Source organism: Vigna unguiculata, chromosome 3 (assembly GCF_037176805.1).
Source record: "Vigna unguiculata cultivar grain cowpea cultivar isolate G323 ecotype 2 chromosome 3, ASM3717680v1, whole genome shotgun sequence".
Classification (NCBI taxonomy): Eukaryota; Viridiplantae; Streptophyta; class Magnoliopsida; order Fabales; family Fabaceae; genus Vigna; species Vigna unguiculata.
Window position 1 is genome coordinate 21,230,511 of NC_140794.1, and position 19,349 is coordinate 21,249,859.

At 34.7% G+C, this 19,349-nt stretch overlaps 1 protein-coding gene across 1 annotated transcript; it reads left to right on the forward strand.

The window, feature by feature from the left end:
• The first annotated feature begins 8,909 nt into the window (after positions 1-8,909).
• On the forward strand, positions 8,910-14,299 carry DPMS1 (Nucleotide-diphospho-sugar transferases superfamily protein). The gene is made up of 9 exons (XM_028066075.2): positions 8,910-9,051; positions 9,480-9,638; positions 9,938-10,037; positions 10,151-10,184; positions 10,251-10,327; positions 10,701-10,726; positions 10,805-10,969; positions 11,065-11,179; positions 13,978-14,299. Exons 2-9 carry the CDS (start codon positions 9,529-9,531, stop codon positions 14,080-14,082), a joined length of 732 nt encoding a protein of 243 aa, XP_027921876.1. The 5' UTR covers positions 8,910-9,051; positions 9,480-9,528; the 3' UTR covers positions 14,083-14,299.
• The last annotated feature ends 5,050 nt before the right edge of the window (positions 14,300-19,349 follow it).

Sequence of the window (19,349 nt, forward strand, 5' to 3'; positions counted from 1 at the left end):
GCGGCAACGCAAGTGACGTTTATGGTCGATGTCACACTTCGGCAACCTCTCTTATCGCATTGATGTTAGAAAATGTTGCGGCTGGGTGGTGCTTGGCGTAGGGTGAAAAAGGATGGGGAAACCTCTTGCAATTCGCGTCAAAGGAAGAAAATATGGTCGTCAATGACGACCTCGATAAACGACGCAACGGTGAGCAGCATGGCTTCACTGGCCTCTCATGGTGAATCCAGATCTGAAACACACCAACAAGAAGAAACGAACATCGTCAATCCTAGTTGTTGCGAAGAAGCAAACGACGCCATTTAGAACTTATGGGAGACGGGAGCATCTGTGGTGGGAGGAAGAACGGATGACATGTAATTTAAACATCGACACATGTCTAAAAGTGAATGGATGACGTTGTACTCTGTTTGTCAAGTCTAAAACAATGTTAACGGCGTTAATTTTTTAGGACTAATTCCATAAATTTTAAAAAGATGAGGATCTAAATAGAGCAAACTTTAAAATAGGGACCAAAACCAAAATCGCTTAATAGTTTAGCAACCAAAAACATAATTAACCCAAAATTAAATTACATATATTTTTTTTCATTTGATTAATTAAATTGATTTTTAAAATTAGAAATTTATCTATTAAGTACATGTATAATATAGAAAATGTCCTAAGGACATATTTCAATGACTTGTCTCTATTATCGAAAGGACCTTGTTTATGTATTAAGTGCCGTGAAAGGTAAAAGTAAGGTAAACGTAAGTGTGAGAGACAATGAGGGCTTGATAACTAGGAAGGGTCTAAAAATAAGATAAGATAAAAGTATGTCACTATTATTGGATTTGAGCAAATGAGATCGTGTTATATGAGCTTGTTATTGAAATCAATGAGATTGAATTTGAAACTAGTATGAACAAAGTTGAAGTTGAAGTTGACAAACCAACATGATTATCTTCAAATCATTAAAGTGTTATCAACTTTGATGTCAATATGAGCAAGTTGAAAAATTTTCCTTATTTATGATTGGATCAAATAAATCAAGCTCAAGGTACGCTATTTACCCTTCGTCACATTTTACAAAATGATCAATTGACAATTACACGTGAACGAATCGAAAATAGTTGTCAAATTACTTTACGTGATTTTTCTAAAAATAAAACACAAAATTATTGATCTGAGATTTTTTTTTTCCCTTTCCAAATGGAGATTTAGGCAGAATGCAGACTTAAACGAGTGCAGATTTAAACAAATGTCTACTATATGTAGTTGGATGTGGTAGATGTTGAAAGTGAGTGGAGTAAATGATATGGATAAACAAGAAAGAGTAGTAGATGATATGGATAAACAAGAAATACTAGATGGTATGTGCCACCGAAAGGAAGTTAATGATACAAATGAAACTTGATTTATTATTCAATTACATAAATGTTAAATTATTTGATTAAATAATTATTTAAAAATAAACTTTATATATAAAAGATACTTCAATTAGGTCAAGTTTCACTCTTATGTGCCACTACTCTCTCCAACAACTTTCCTCTTTCTTTCCTCTACAAACATCTATAAATCTCTACAAACTTACCATCTATTTGAACATCTAAGAGCATCGTAGGACTTCTGGTGCTAAGGGATATCTTTTAAATCCATCAGTAGTAAAAGCAAAAGTAGAAAATATGAGAAAATGTTGGTGGTTCGATATCGTGAGTAGAAAATGATTTAAGATAACTAAGGGAAGTTAACTATTATTGTCATTTTAGCTTGTTGATATTTTTATTGTGTGCTTTTGCATTGGATAATGGAAATGTGATAATGTTGCATGTTTAATGGTTGATGATATGAATGTTAAAGAGTTCTTATGATCTTGCGTGTTATTATGTGGATAACTTGTGATTCTACTACTGTTTATGGTTGAAAAAATGGATTGTATTTTGTTGTTGGGTGGATTCTACCAAAATGTATTATTTATAGGATTTTGGAATGAATCGAGACAATGAGGTTTGTAACGTCCTAGTCGAAAATTACTTATTTGCAAATTAAAATAAGAAAATAACAAAAAAATTTACATTCATTATTAAGTACTTTCCCAAAAATGCGGGAAATTTAAATCTATTTCGACATGCCAATTATAAATAAAATTCACGACGTTCATTTATTACAATTATAAACTGTTTATAAAACCATTACAAAATAGTCCATAAAACTTCCATGAAGAAAACTATTAAAACTCTCATAGTTGGCCCCCACTCCGACTCTAGGCATCCACATGCTCACCTGCATCATCATCTTCTCCCATGTAACAAGTTACATGATCATCATCAAACACACACAGATAGGGTGAGCTCAAATACAAGAAAGACAAATACAACATGACATAATTAAAGCATTTCATAACCATGACCCGTGTTAGCAACCCAAATCCTCAATTCTCCCTTCCAAACATTCTGTTGGACGCCTCTTGATTCTACACTCTTTGATGAGTACATCGATCAATCTTTGCTGCACGAGTGTCTATTCGCCCCTCTGACTATAGGCCACCACCTAATAGTCCACAAGCAGGAATAAATTGTCATGGCCATGATCCACGACACCAAGTGGAATTCTCCAATACGAACCATAGTCTGTATTTGTCCCCAAACTACCAAACTCAATCAGTTTCACTAAAGAGGGCAATCTTTCGGAACCCCACCAAGCCACAATCTCGCACACTCCACTAGACTTCTAAAACCACCAGGCTACAACCTCGAGTGGCCACGTGTTACCCCAATATAAGTTACACTCGTAACTGGGCCCCCAACAAAGCATCGCATCATAACCTTCATCCAAAGCAAATCATTGGTGAGTTGGGCACTGAGAAGAGAAAAGATTTCAGAATGGGTAAAGATGGCATCTTGCATTTCAGAGAGAGGGTTTGTGTACCTAGGAGTCCGATATTGAGATAGATGCTCTTGGAAGAAGGGCATAAGAGTCGTCTTAGCATACACACAGGTATGAGTAAGATGTATAAAGATTTGAAAGCAACCTTTTGGTGACTAGTATGAAGACAGATGTGGCAGATTATGTTACTTCTTGCTTGGTATGTCAGAAGGCGAAGATTGAACATCAGAGGTCGGGTGACACGTTGAAGCCTTTTGACATTCCCCAGTGGAAATGGGAAAGCATTTCCATGGACTTTGTTACACATTTGTCGTGGTTAGTGAGGGGGTACGACTCCATCTGGGTAATAGTGGTCAGATTGACAAAATGTGCGCACTTTCTGTCAATTAATCAGAAAATGTCTATAGACAAATTGGTAGAGTTGTATGTCAGAGAGATTGTCAGGTTACATGGAGTACCAACAAGTATAGTGCCAAACCGCGATCCGAGGTTCACATCTAGGTTCTGACAGTCACTACAGGCAGCATTAGGCACTTAGTTGATTGTGTGAAAGGACTTGGGTTCAAGTCCCATGTATGCCAACTATGCGTTATTATTGGGAGTCTCTCAAGATGAAGCAAATTTTGAGTTACCCAGAAATCTTATGCACCGCCTGACGGCACGGGGCTTGCCGCCAGGCGCCATCGCAAAGGTAGCTATCTTGGCGTGGGAGAGGGGTTTATGATGGCTTTGTGATTCTGGAAGGTTTGGGGCTTAATAAGCACAAGGTTGGAAACAGTATTTAGATATAGGCCTCAGAGATAACTTGTATAATTGAAAAGGGGGAATTAAATTCAGTATTTGGTGAAGTGAGGGATTTTATAATGCAGTAGACGTAAGGAATATTGAATGGTATTTGGTGAAGTGTAAATGGTTATTTTGAGTGACTAGTAAGATAATATAGGGAATTCATTGCAAAGGTACTAGTGATATGGGAAGTAGGAGCTCATACAAGTATATATATAATAAATAGGATGAATCCAGGTAAACCTGTTAGACCTTAGAAGAGATTAATATATTTAGGTAAATTTGACCCATGGAGAACTGGGCTGATATCAATAGTGGTTCAATTCTAAGGCAGGTGGGGTTGATATCATTGATAGAAGGCATATGAGGAGTTGGGAATACGTGATACTAATGATGACCATTAACATAATTAGAATTGCAGAACTTTTGGATTGGTAACCTTGTTGGTGATAGAGTATTGTAGGCACTCATGATGTGTGCATTACATGACGAGGGAACTGATTGAGTGAAACTGTGAGAGAGGGTGTGAGAAAGTAATCCAAAACCTAACCTAGAATTCATAATTTATAGACTATTGATATGGCGCCTGGCGGTGGTGTGCGAATCGCCAGGCAATAGCTTAGATTTAGAGAGCAACCTGTATGCGTGATGCTTAGCGGTAGAGAGTGTTCTGCCAAGCGATAGATGCAGGGCTGTGAGGGATGAGGCGCTTGGCGCTTGGTGGTACGTGTTCCCCGCCAAGCGGTCTGGAGGCGAGCAACGCCTAGCGCCTTGTGAGCAACACCAGGTGGTTTTGCTGCAGGGAATTGGTGTTATGCGTGCTATGATGTGCGTGATCTACAAGGCTTCTAAGATACCTTAAAGGTCGGCTTGCTGGTGTTCCTTAAGTTGAGGCTCGAAACGTATCCCTTGAGTTGAGCTCGGGATAGGGGTTAAGCACGTGACATTCCTTGAGTTGTGGCTCGAAATGACATCTCTGGAGTTGAGCTCGGGATGGCGGATGAACATGAGGAATTCTTGAGTTGAGCTCGGGTTGGCGAGTGTTGTTGGTGTGAGTGTGCTGGTTGTGGCCAGTACGAATGGGTCCAGATAGATTGCCCTCCTCAGTAGTTAGCTGACAAGTTTTGTAGTCTTGGGACGTTGCGAACTATGTTCGTATTTGGGAACTCCATCTGACGTTACAGTGTGTAATTCGTAGCATGGTTTCCCGCACGTGCTCTATCGGTTGTGGCCGATAAGTATGACAACAAGACATCTTGAGGTACTCACTAGGAGACGTAGAACACGATTAACATGGTTGTGGCCATGTGGTATGGAATCAAAGGAAGGAATTCCTTTGTTATGATTGTGTAATATATATAACAGTGCTATATATATATATATATGTTTGTTTTGTTAGCTCACCCTATCTGCTTGTGTTTGGCGATGATCGTATACGCGGTACACGGGAGCAGATGATGTTGCAGGTGGATCTGGTGAGACTTAGAGCCGGAGCGGGGCTAGACTTGGGAAGAGTTTTTATCAGTTTTTTCATTATGTTTTGGAACAGTTGTAATAATTTACATTATTAGACTTGGTTTTTATTATAGATTTTATATTGAGTTATAATAGAGATTTTGAGAACATTTATTACTAAATAAAAGTTGAAATTTTCCACGTTTTTGGGAAATGAATTTATAATTAATGAGATTTTATTTTCTTATTTTATTTTATTATTTAAACCCGTAATATCCGGCATGGATGTTACACGACACATCCATGGTTTCACAATTCAAGTTATACTTATTCTTAAATATGATGCAATTCCTTATGTCCTCATTCCTCTACCAGAAAATACAAGCCACATCAAATGTAAATTATCCTCCCAATTGACACGTAATTACAACTCCCATGAGGCAATGAGCAACATCACAGTTAAACACAATATTGCTTTGACACACATAACATCGCCATTACTAACTTATCACACATAGAGTTAATTATGCCACACACAAGATTTCCTTCTCAAACCTTATGCTCAATTACTCACGTTATGTGCCAAATTTATAGATAGCAACACCCAGAAATCCAACGCGAAGCAAAAATTAGCTTGTTATTTGCGCCTGATGTATCGCTTGGTGACAATTCATGTGCCACCAGGCGGTGCATACAAATTATGGGTTCTGTCCAGATTTTCCTGCATCTACGCGAACCCTTAAACTCCCAATTATCAATTCTAGTACGCGTTTTGGTATAATTTTAAATGTTTAACATCACACTAGTTCCTGCCAATCCAATTCAATATTATTTTCATGCAAACAATACATCAATTCTAACCTAATACATATTTCATCGTTTCAAAATCCCATATGAACCCTAATGCCCAATTGAATCTCAATTCTTACCAATTTCATATAAAGTTTAACTCACAGGCAATTTTTCACATTCAACTCACCCACACATGCATATAGAATCAACTCGAGCATCACAATCGTCACAAAAACCACCACAAACCACGAATTGGGCAAAACAGTACACGTCGCCTAGCGGGTCACACTTAGCCGCCAGACGGTTCATAGGGAAACTCAGGAACTTGGTTTCAAACACATGTGTCGCTTAGCGGCAACTCATGTGGCGCCAGGCGGTTTTTGAAAAATTTTAGAAACACGAACTGTTTATTACATTTTTGGCAGAAATTAAGGTGCACATGCATTCCAATCAATCAGAAATGATACATTGCATATAAAACACGTAATAAAACTCCCTTAACCTGGTATTCGTGCTCCAATTGCCAAAACTTTAGCTAGCTTTTTGATCCATAAGGTCTTCTCTTGATCACCCAAAATTCTGCTCTTTTCCCTCTCTCTCTCCCACACCAATGGATGCTTGGAATACTCTTGCCCCAGTGCACACAAAATTCAACAGTGTTTCACTCTCCTAATTACTCTCTTCCCTCACTTACTAACCCAATTTAATCACTTTTAATTAGAAAACAAAAATCTAATTAAAAGTGTCTTCATGGCACTTCAACGAAAATCACAATTATTTTATTCAAAATAACACCTGATAAAAGATTCATCCAAACCTCTTCATTCATCAATATGAAAATATAGTTCATATAAACAATTAACTTAATTCGTTCAACGAGGTTTAATATCAAATCCTTCAAGTGAAAACTCGAAATCACTATGCTATTACATTTTATTTCAAAAGAACCTTTTCAAAGGTCAAAATAAAACTTCCCAAAGCTTCTCCACAGACTCCGCACAATTAAGCTTCTCTAATGATATGTGCATCAACATCTACTCCCTACAACGTAAGTCATACGATCATCGCAGGTGGAAACCACATCCACAAACATGCAAGGGCGAGCTAGCCATGTATCATATCACATAATAGACATATTAACATGTAACTCATGTTATAATGTAACATAACTCATTCACAAAAAAAAAATAACTCCACCAATATATGTTCTCAATACCACAACTTGAACTCATCAGAATATTACCACCAAGTAATATTAATGGTATGTCACTTTCTCATTGCCAACCATTATACCTTTCTTGCGCACCAATGCCTCTTGAAAAAGTCATTTCCTCTGCTTTTTATATACTTACTAGCAACAACTCTACCCGCTCGACAAAGCCTTAGGTGGAACACTATTGCTAAGCTTATGCTAAAGACTTACAAAGAGAAGAAACCCCTTTACCCTGAGTCGACAAAGTCCTTTTGGTAAAGAAACGATCCTGGCTTTACAACTATCATATACATCATACCTCATCACAAAATCAAACATACCTCAACTCATCATGCAATTACATCGTATCATGTCACATCATCTTAAAATTAATCATAAATCATCATCATATCATAACCCAAGCATTATTTCCTTACACTTAAGGATTTTAACATACAACTCACCTAAAAATTTTGCACTAAATAATAAAGAAACAACCACATTTTTAAACCAGCAACAACATCATGTTAAAACAACCCACAACAACAAAACAACAAGTTCCACATATGACCAATGAATTTTTTCACAACATATGGATTTAGCTCTAGAAAACAAAATGCGAACCAACAAGTTTCACAAGTGACTTGTGGATTCTTCCACAACCTGTGGATTTGACTATAAATATACAAGAGTAAAAATAGCGAGTTCCACTTTTAGATTAACTATGTTCATAATTTTTTTTCTGAAAAGAACATAATTGAGACATCTTTTCAAAAGTTGAAACTTAATTGACACATTTTTAAAAACGGGTACCAAACTGACACCTACGAACAAAAGTAGATGCCATCTGACTAATTAAACTAAAAAGAATTATTCCATTCAATTGAATAATACTTATCACATTATGAATTAATCGTTTAAAATGTTAATCACTTAAAAGAAAATAGTGTTTATCAAAGTAAAACAAAACATTTTTTAAAGTCGAAAGCGACACTTACTCTTTCTATTGAATAATTTTTCTCAATCTCTTTTAAATTTTTTTAAAATTTACCGGTTCACAATAAACTGTATTTGGAATCGTCATTTTTTCAATTTATATTAGTTAAAACTTATTCTCTTATATTTTTCATTTAACACTACATATATCTAGTTAAAATATACTTTTCAGTGATATTTCCAAAGCTAAATTTGATAGCCATGTATAACTATACAAAATATTTTCATTTTAATTAATTTTTGCTATTTCTAATATGTTTCGATTCCGAGCCTCGAAACAATGTCTGCTTTAGAGCATTTTAGCTCCGTCAGGGTTTTGTCCTTAAAAGGCACCTCGAAAAGTGGAAGGAGGTAAGAGTATTTAAACTTTGCTTGACCTCAACTTCTAAACAATGTAGAACTTATTGGATGTACCAGAACATAATATAAATCTATTTAGTTAAAGATCACACTGTAGACACAATTATATAAATATATAATAACTTTTTTTTTCAACATAAATTTAATTTTCTAAAATTATTTGTTTAAATAGAAACTTTATATTTTTATATGTTATTTTTTTTATCAGATCTATTAATGTATAACTAAAAAATAATATTTAATCGAATATGTTGCTATAAAAAAAAGTTAATAACAATGTGTTATAATCGAGAAATAAATACATCTTCTATGTTTTCTACAAGAAAGACGTGTTTTTTTTACGATTTGAATACCATAACAATATTTTAATTTTAATTTAATACCATAACAATATGAAGAAGGAGGAGAAATATAACTTTTTGTTTTATTTTTGTTTTATAAAATAAATATTTTCCTTTTAAAAATACTATCAAAATTACAATTATAATTTAAACACAAATAAAAAGTTTGTTGTAGTTGACACGCTGCTTGGTGCCTTTGATTCGTGTAACGCCGTCGCCTGAAGCTGCTGCCCCTCGTGACGTTTTGTTCGACGCCGTCGTTAGGTTAGTTCATCCATTTCACTTTCGATTTATCTTTCTTTGATCACAATTATACTGTGAAGGAGTATGTTCTTGTTAGTGCCAGTCATCGAGGGAACCGTTTACTTGGTTTTAAATTGATTTCTTCTTCTGCCACCGAGATTTTGGATCTTCTCGAAAAAGAGGAGCCTTGTGAAATTTCTGTTCGTTTCGACGAATTTAGAGCCGTTCTTGGCATTTCTGTCTCTGTACTAAGGCGTAGCGATTTGTTAAACACGTGTAATTAATTTTCATCACTTCCCATTAGATCGTTGATTTTATCAATTGATATACCAATTTAATGCTTCCAACAGTGTGATGAATACTTCTTCTCCAAAACATTATAAAACGACCTTCTATTTCTACGCATAAATATGTTGATTGTTCTGTATCTCATATTCTGTGTGTGTTAGTACGTTGAATTCATTGCACTGATTGAATTCGGTCCAAGTTGTGATTGGAATGGATGAGCCACATCAGAAGCAAAAGAACAAATACAGTATAATTGTTCCTACATATAATGAGCGTCTCAACATTGGTCTCATTGTTTACCTAATCTTCAAGCACCTTCGGTAAATTCTCCATCTCATGATTATATCTGCTCCCTTTTAATTGTTTTTTCTTCTCTATTAGTGAATATATAAATCATATCATTTATAAGTGGAATTCTGAGCAAGTATTTTATGATTTGGGCATCATAAGCATGTCTATATGTAGAATGTAAAAAAATAGTAATTATTCTGTATATATGGCTTATCCAAAACATAAAATTTTAGCAAGAAAATGCCTTTTCTCCTGGCAAATTTTTTGTTTATGCCATCTGAATATATGATTAATCATCAATGTGAATACGTTTTCTTGCTTAATTTAGGGATGCTGATTTTGAAATTATCATCGTGGATGATGGGAGTCCTGATGGTACTCAGGATGTTGTAAAACAACTACAGCAAGTTTACGGAGAAGATCGAATCGTAAGCAGTGACTTTTACAAATTTAATTTTGATATAAACACAGTATTCATCCATGATTTATTCTGTTTTTGGGATATTATTTAGAGTAACCATGCTTATTCCTGTGGTTCCAGTTGTTAAGAGCACGGCCTAGGAAGCTGGGTTTAGGTATGTTCCTGACACTTGCACCAAATGTTTTATGATAAATTAGCGTTTGATGTAAATAATCTGCAGGAACTGCTTATATTCATGGCATGAAACATGCATCTGGAAATTTTGTTGTCATCATGGATGCTGATCTGTCACACCATGTAAGTTTTATTAATCAAATGTAGAGGATAGTTTGAATTTATTAATGATAACAGTAGACCTGTTTGTTTTGCTATATGACTGATTGTCGTGCATTTCCCATGTTTCAACGTAAAATTTGTGGTTGAGTTGAACTTGGCTACGTAATCCAAATTATGTTCAGCGGTTGAAAGTCAAGTATACTTAACGTTAAAACAAATGGCACATAATCAATCACAAAGCACTTTCCACCCAGAAACAAACAGGCTTTAGGTTTAAAAAATCAAGGGCTGGATGAAATTCTTTATCGGATTTTTAGTTTGGAGAATTTATTAGTTGCAGAATAATTTTTCTCTTATTTATTTGTCCTTTCTTATTTATTCATTTCTTTTGCAGCCAAAATATTTGCCAAGTTTTATTAGGTAAAGAGAGCTTCTAGTAATTTCTTTCTTGTTTTCCCATTACCTGGCACAATTTAATCCTTCCTTTCTGCACTTCAGCAAGCAGTTGGAGACTGGTGCTGATATAGTTACAGGGACTCGTTATGTTAAAGGTGGTGGTGTGCATGGATGGAATCTTATGCGCAAACTAACTAGCAGGGGAGCAAATGTTCTTGCGCAAACACTTTTATGGCCTGGTGTCTCAGATTTGACTGGATCTTTTAGGTAATAAAGCTTCATAATTGGTATTTGCAATTTCATGAGTTTCATTTGCTCCTCTGTTCCCTGGTTTGAGAGGGATGTATCATTGTTCTTTGTAGACTTTATAGGAAATCAGTGCTTGAAGATATCATTAGTTGCTGTGTTAGTAAAGGATATGTCTTTCAAATGGAAATGATAGTACGAGCATCCAGAAAAGGATACCATATTGAAGAGGTACGGTTTCTCAATTCTTGATTATTATAATCAATATTAACCTGGTTGTTGTGATGACTTTATAGATCTTGGGTTCGATATGTAATTGCATCAATAGGTTTTTCATCAAAGAACAGGCCCAATGCAAACAGCATCTCTTTTTCATTTCTTTCGGTTTTAAGCATTTCAACAAGGGCCTCCTGGAGAACCTAACAAACACTATTTAGGTCTACATTTTCATTGTATGATTTGAGAAGTTTTTTACCTGCTAGTTTTTTTGTCCTTGTCTCTAGTGCCTTAGTGTAGCCATAACAAAGGCCTAGAGCATTTGGTATTTTCATTGCTTCCTCCATGCCTCCCAAACCACCCACCAAAGACCCGGATGAAATCCTTCATGCTATTCAGGATTGCCTCTCTGCCATTCAAACCCACATGGAGTCACAAGACAATCGTGAACATGATATGGAAGCCAAACATGAGAGCTTGCACCCCATCCTTTACCATCCTCGTTGACCAGGTTTCATCTTTGTCCCACCCCTTACTTTTTTTTGACCCTTGAGTTCACATGCTCATATTTCATGGCTCCAATCGACGACCCCTAGATCAAGGGCCACACATCAACATCTCTGCCTTATATCACAACCCAATTGGGTCAGAGTTACCAACATGCCACCACAATGTCCATTGAAGGTCACCGTTATCTCTAACCACTTAGGCCACCCAAACTCCAGGTCGCTTCTTCTAAAGGACCTGACCCCTTAGACTGACTTTTTCGAGCAAACCAATACGTTGCCTTCTACCAAATCCCTCTTGAACAATGTCTATCCATGGTGGCTTTCCATATGAAGGATGATGCCCTAAGTTGGTTCAAATTAATGTGCCAAAGCAACCTCCTTGTAGATCGGGTGTCCTTTACATGTTCCCTCTGTTTTGGTCCATCCTCCTACACAATCACTAGGCAAAACTATTTAAGTTACACAAAATAGGGTTAGTTACAGATTATCAAGTATGTTTTGAAAACTTTGCAATTGTACTGCTGGCCTCTTCCTGGATATTATTCTTAATTATTTTTTATTGTTTCTTTCGCCATATATTTGTGGTGAAATAACCATAATCTTATTCTATATCACAAGCCATTAGCCTTGCTAAATTGGTCAAAGATAAGATTCACAACTCTAAAAAGACACCTTTTCGGCCATTCACACATACTACCTCTACCTAGAATACTTCACCACCCATAACCTGTACACTCATGCATTACCTACTCTCTCTGCCACCCTACCCCTGAAACGCCTCACCCTAGACAAATTGCTAGAATATCAAGTTCAAGGACTTTGTTATAATTTTGATGAGAAGTTCACACCTAGTCATAAATGTACCACCTCTAATTTTTGTACGTCTCTTAGATGACCCAGATTCAGCCACAACCAGACTACTAAGGAACCCCCTTTACCATATCTACTAGACACTATCCATGCTTGTATGTTGTGGCAATTAGCATGCCAAGAAGAGGTGGGTCGGGTTATATGTTCTAAACCCGCGAGCCACTTAACCCGTCCCGCCTGGCCCACCAGCCTGCTGGGCTACAAGACGGGCCAACTTGCTATAACTCGTCAACCTGTTTTCTTTTTTGTTTATACAAATCTTTTCTCTTCCCTTCTTCCTCTTTAGCGGAAAAACCTAGAAAGCCCCACACGATTTTTGATGTTCTTCTTAGCCAAAACAACACATAATCCACACCCACACATGAGGCGAAAACACAAGACAAATTCCCATCCCTCAGCGACGACTATAGCGATTTTCATCATCGGCGACGACACCCACAGTGGCAACCACACCCAAAAGTCCTTTTGCTCATCGAAAACCACGGTCGGCAACTCTGTTGTATTTCTCTTTGTTTATTCTGTTGTAACCTCTTCTTCCATTTCGTTTCTAATAGAAATTGGGGATTTTACGAATTAGGGATTGGGGATTTTGTGATCTAGGGATTGTGCGATTTGGGGATTCCACAAATTGGAAATTTCGATTGCGTTGCGGATTGGAAAACATTGTTGTGAGCACAATTTTACTTCTTTCTTGTTCTCCTTTTACGTGGTTGTGTATGTTGCCAGAGGTGTGGTGCGCGACCAAGAACGTAGTGTTGTAGTCAGCGGACACGCAGGCTAGCCCGCCACCCCGTCCATCGGCGCGACAAGTTGAAGTTCCTAACCCATTTTCATATTTTAGGTTGGCTCGACCCGACCCGATTTTGGTGGGTTAGAAACGGGTCGGTCTTAAATGGGCCGGGTTGGCCCAATTGGCCTGGCTGGCCCAATTTGACATTCCTCTGTGTGTGTGACATGTAACTATCTAATCACGAAAGATTTGTTTGATATTCACATTAAAAATATGAGTGATAAGCGTACACATACAATCCTTGCACTGTATGTAAACTGCTTGAAAATTGAAATGGTAAACTGATCAAATAGTTTAGGAAATGCCTATTCCTTCTACTATTTTGCTGCCTTTATATCTTTGGAACTTTAGTTGATTACAGTGAAATTTATATGCGATTGGTTGGATAAAATTGTTATGATGTTCTAAACTTTAATATTTGAATCTATGTATTCATCTAATTCATGTGGGAAATTTGAATGCTAGTTGATTAGGCCGAGTTTTAATGTTTTAATAATGTGCTTCGGCAATTTAGCATTCATCCCCACCCCATCCTTTTTGTTTTTGCTACACCTCTATCACCTTTCCAAATACTTATCCTGTTAAAGGCTTATCACTTTGTTCATTTTCACTGCATAGCTGACATAAAATTTTATTGTGTATAGGTTCCAATCACATTTGTTGATAGAGTATTTGGAAGTTCAAAGCTTGGTGGATCAGAGATTGTTGAATACCTGAAAGGCCTGGCATATCTTTTGGTGACAACATAAAAAGAAAAATCATAACTCGTGTCGGGGAGGTGGGGGTGGGGGCACTGGGGTATAAATTTTGTTCGATTAACTTTTTGGGGACATCAGCTTGGCTACTAGCTACAGATTCTGTACAATACAATCCTTGTCTTTTGAATTTATCAAAGGACATTATCTGTTTTTATAACTGTTAACCTGGATAATCGAAGGACATTCTGTGTGACCCTTCTTAGATGGACATTGGTATTGGATCTATCTCCTGAATGTGAGTTTATTTGATAATTTTTCAGCCAAAACACGAATGCTAAAAGAGAAAAAGTGTAAGTATAATAGATGATATGGTTGGAAGGAAGGAAGAAAGAAATAGTCTTAATCGAACAATAAAGAGGATTTTTCTTTTTGTGTCCACATTTCATAATACTTGTTTTATCCTTAATTATTTTAAAAATTAATTATTTTATAAATAATTTATTTTTAATCATTTTTCTAGAAATCTCTTGTCTTAAACCATTATTTAAATTTTTTTTACGTATCTTTTTTTTAATTTTATATTTAATAACTATTTTAAAAATTATATATTTATTATTGATTATAACTTAAATTTTTTGAAAATAAAAAAATGCGAATACACATACGCGATAACGCATGTGTGTTTGCTAATATATATATATATATATATATATATATATATATATATATATATATATATATATATATATATATATATATAAAATTCTTTTTCATTGAATAATATTGTGTTATCATATGTAATAAGTTGTTTTAAATAGCTATGTCTCATCCTTATTACATGTTAAAATGTTAAAATATTATGAGTTAAATATATTTTTATTTCTTTATTTTTAATAAAAACTGGAATTAATCATTTTTTAAAATTTTATTCTAATTTAGTTTTCGAATTTTAGAAATGCATGAATTTAATTATGCTAATTAAATTTTATTTAATTTATTTAACATTGAAATAAAAATATGTAAAATAGTGTAAATAATTCAAATATTATTATAAAACATGTTTAAAATATCAAATAAACTTAATATAATTTAGTTAAAAAGATTAAATTTATGCATTTTTAAAATTAAAATTAAATTATGTCAAAATTTCAAATATAAATTAATTTTTATTTTTATAAGATAAATTTTTATAAAAACCAAAAACACATTTATCTCAAATATTTTTTATTTATTAATATTATTTATTCAATATATATTGTTATAAACTTACTTGAAATACTTAATGGCGGCCTAATACAGTAGAAGTGAGTAAACTTCATTAATAGATGATTTTTTAACTATAAAGCAAGAACTGACTAGATATCGTAATCCATAAAACTCCGATTTAACTTGCATTAATGTACCTAATTATTTAATTTAGTAATTAATTAGGTATTTTATTAAAGGACAATGTCGACTCTCCGGAGAGATTACGTAAGTCATACGAAGCTTTATTCATTTGTTTAGAAATACGTTTTGATAATATTCTAATTTAACTATAATTGATCCACTTCTTATTTAATTAATTACTTTGTTAAGGTATTACAATAAACAAAAAAGAAATGAAAGACTTTGAGAAAAGTTAGAAACCGTGATTTTTTATCTACCTTAATATATATATATATATATATATATATATATATATATATATATATATATATATATATATATATATATATATATATATATATATATGTTTACAATAGTTTATGACCTCTTGCTTTCTAGATTTTTAGAAAATGTTTTCTCGCTCAACAATAATTCTATTTGACAGTCGACTTAAACCTATTAAGCATATCAATTTAGTGTTATTGGTTTCTACTAAAGTTTTTCTCTCATTAATCTTTCTAAGTATATTGTTTAGTTTTAAAATAAATTATCTTAAGTCAAAAAATTCCAAACTCACACACTTACCCATCGCCTAAACTATTGTCCAGTGCTTTTTATGCACATTTTTAGAAAACACTTTAGTTATATATAGTGATTCTTTGGTCTATTTAGGTTTTTTTATTATTTATTTATGCTTATAACAAATTCATGTAGTTTGAAATTTACCTACAATACAACCACATGTCTCAGCTGATATAGTATAAAAATTAAAATCATTCTATAGTTCAAACATCCCATAAAAATAATATTTTTGATAGAATACCTTCAAGCCAAAGAAGAATCATCAGTTTCATCAAATCAACTACAACAACAAACAAGAACCATCATTAGATCTCATCATAAACATGTAGTTCTCACAGCGTACATCAACAAATCTTACAAAAAATACAACACAACAATTAGCTTATCTTGCCTGAATTTAAGCTCTTTCCTTTTTCAAGCTCCACCAACTCATGCTCTACTTAGAGCGTTATATTTTACACAATGACAAACTCATAGTAGAGATCTGAACATATCATAATGATCATTAACATGCAAATATTCATCTTAAACTTGAAAAAGTCGCATACATGAAGGTTTTTCCCATTTTTAAGCATATCATCGATCTGACTCAAAAGAAGGGTAGAAGATCAACTTACTCTGATTCCAGCTCTGATTGGTTAGGATGATAGCCCTCTACACCAAAACTCCTATGATGTACTATGATATTCAAACGAATGAGTAAATTTGTTACATATCTAGAGAGAATGCAGAGGAAGAGGCGAGGGACATGTTTTAAAGAGAGATAACAATTTTATAAAATGAAACTCAATTAATTAGTTTTCTATTTTTAGTTTCAAGTTCTTTAATAAAATAGTTGATTGAGTTTCACTCATATCGTCTACTCTACATCGTTTTGCACATATCGTCTACCTTTTCGTCTACTCCTACTCTCACTATTTTTTAGTCCTTACATTCATCCCAACAAAAGAATTTTCATCTTAAAAAATGCACTTATTGAGAAAGTAGATAAGGATAAACCTTCCTCATATTCTTTTCTAACTCCCTATGTAAAACCATCTAATTTATCATCCCACATCACCTTCATCATACTAATAACTTTGCCCCTAAGTTGCTTGGTCTGATGATCCTCGATCCTGACTAGTCTCAAAAGATAACTTCTAGTTGAGTTGCACATCATCCAACTCTATTACAGGGTTAGATAAGGAATATACTTGCTCAGTTGAGACACATGAAACACATATTGAAGATTTACTTACTAAGGAGGTAAAAAAATCTCACAAGGCTTTGGACCAATCTTTCAAATAATTTAATATGGTCCATTGAACTTAGGAGACAACTTCTTGGACCTGATAGCCAACCTCACACCAGTGGCAGGTGTCACTCTGAAGAACATGTGGCTCCCAACATTAAACTCTAGAGGTTTCCTCCTCTGATCAACATACAACCTATATTTACTTTTTGAGAATCCCTCTTGTATATTTTTTACCTTCTCTGTAATTTGCTAAAATAGTTCAAACCCTACAATCATGGTCTCCCTATTTTGATACTAGCATAATGAAATTTTGCACTTTTTTTCCATATAAAGTCTCGTATGGAACCATCCCAATGGTAGTATGGAAGTTATTATTTTGGGTGAACTCCACTTGAGGTAACATTTAATCCCAACATACCTCTACGTCTTTGATTTTCTACTTTGGCCTTCTAACAAGTTAAAACACGTAGTAACGTACTAGGCCACATTTCTTTTCATATCAAACCACCGAAAAGATTCCTTTAGGTTTGTAGAATGTTTTTTTCCAAGATAATAGCACCTCTGATGCAGTTGATCGTAATGATTAACCTTTTGCATGGATGTATAGATGTGAACAAAACTTTCATAAGCTGAATAAAAGGTTGACCAATGCACCAATATTGGTAATTCCTAACATAGAAAAGTCTTTTGAGGTTTACTATGATGTATCACACTAAGGCTTTCGTTGTTTGCTGATGCAAGAGAAGAAAGTAGTGGACTATGCTTTAAGGTAAACTATAGGGTAATGAAAATAACTACCATACTCATGATCTGGAGTTAGTAGTTGTGGTGTTTGCCTTGAAGATATAGAGACATTATCTGTATGGGGCATAGTTTCAAGTATTTAGTGACCACAAGAGCCTTAAGTACATGTTTGATAAAATGAAACTGAATATAAGACAGAGGAGATGGATGGAGCTTTGAAGGACTACGACTTCTAATTAATGTATCATCCAGGGAAACCCAATGTGGTGGTAGAAACTTTAAGTAGGAAGAAGGTTTAGGTGTCAATTATGACAATAAAGGAACTAGAGTGGGTTGAAAAGTTTAAAGATTTGAGTCTAGGTGTTGAGCTACATGTTGATCACATTAGTTTTAGTAAGCTAACTATAACTAATTGTTTCCTTGAAATGATTAAGAAAAAAAAAGTTGTTGGATCCTAGCTTGAGATTTACCATTGAGTTTTTTAGTATAGATAAAGCTAAGGATTTCATGATGGGGGTTAATGGAGTTCTAAGATGCAGGGACAGGATTTGTGCACCAGCATGCGATGAACTGAAAGGAATGATCCTTGAAGATGGGCATAAGTGTCATCTTAGCATACATTCAAGCATGACTAAGATGTAGAACCCGAAAAGCTCCTAGCCTCAGAGGCAAACTTAGGGCATTCCCACTTAAGCATCTAATATCCTTTTAGTTGATATAACATGTCCTACAAACTGCACTTCCCTCAACCAAAACTCATACCCGAACAATTTGACATACAACTATTTCTCCCTTAAACCCCCAACATTGTCCTTAAATGTTCCTCATGCTCCTCAAGAGTTTTAGAATAGATAAGAATGTTGTGTATGAAGACTACATCAAACTCATACAAGAAAACTAATCATGTTATCCATGAATATGATTGGGACATTCATCAATCTAAATGATATCACCACACAGTTATAATGTCTATATCCAAACCACAACTTTATTTTGGAAAACATTGTTGCTCCATGCAACTGGTCCATCAAATTGTTTATCCTCGATAAGAGGTACTTGTTCTTGATTGTGAGCTTATTCAACTGCCAATTATCCACACACAACCTAAAAATCCCTAAATATCTTCTCCATCTCCCTAATCCATGCATAAGCTTGATTAGGAGTAGTGCTCCCATTGAACTTTGGTGGATTGTGCCTCATAAATTCACCCAGTCCAAGCTACTCCTAAGCTTGAATCTTTAAAGGAGGATCAACAACTACTCTGGTAGTCTTCCATCGCTGCTTGTAAACTTGATGGCTCTAAGCCATTGCTACACTCTACTATTGGATAACATTAACCATCATCTTTATGGACCTTGCTATCCCACTCATTTTAATAACAAATGGTTGG

Coding starts and splice junctions, on each gene's coding strand:
- DPMS1 (XM_028066075.2), top strand. CDS start 9,529: ATGGATGAGCCACATCAGAAGCAAAAGAACAAATACAGTATAATTGTT. Junction 10,038..10,150: donor TTTACGGAGAAGATCGAATC/GTAAGCAGTGAC, acceptor CTGTGGTTCCAG/TTGTTAAGAGCACGGCCTAG. Junction 10,185..10,250: donor GCCTAGGAAGCTGGGTTTAG/GTATGTTCCTGA, acceptor AATAATCTGCAG/GAACTGCTTATATTCATGGC.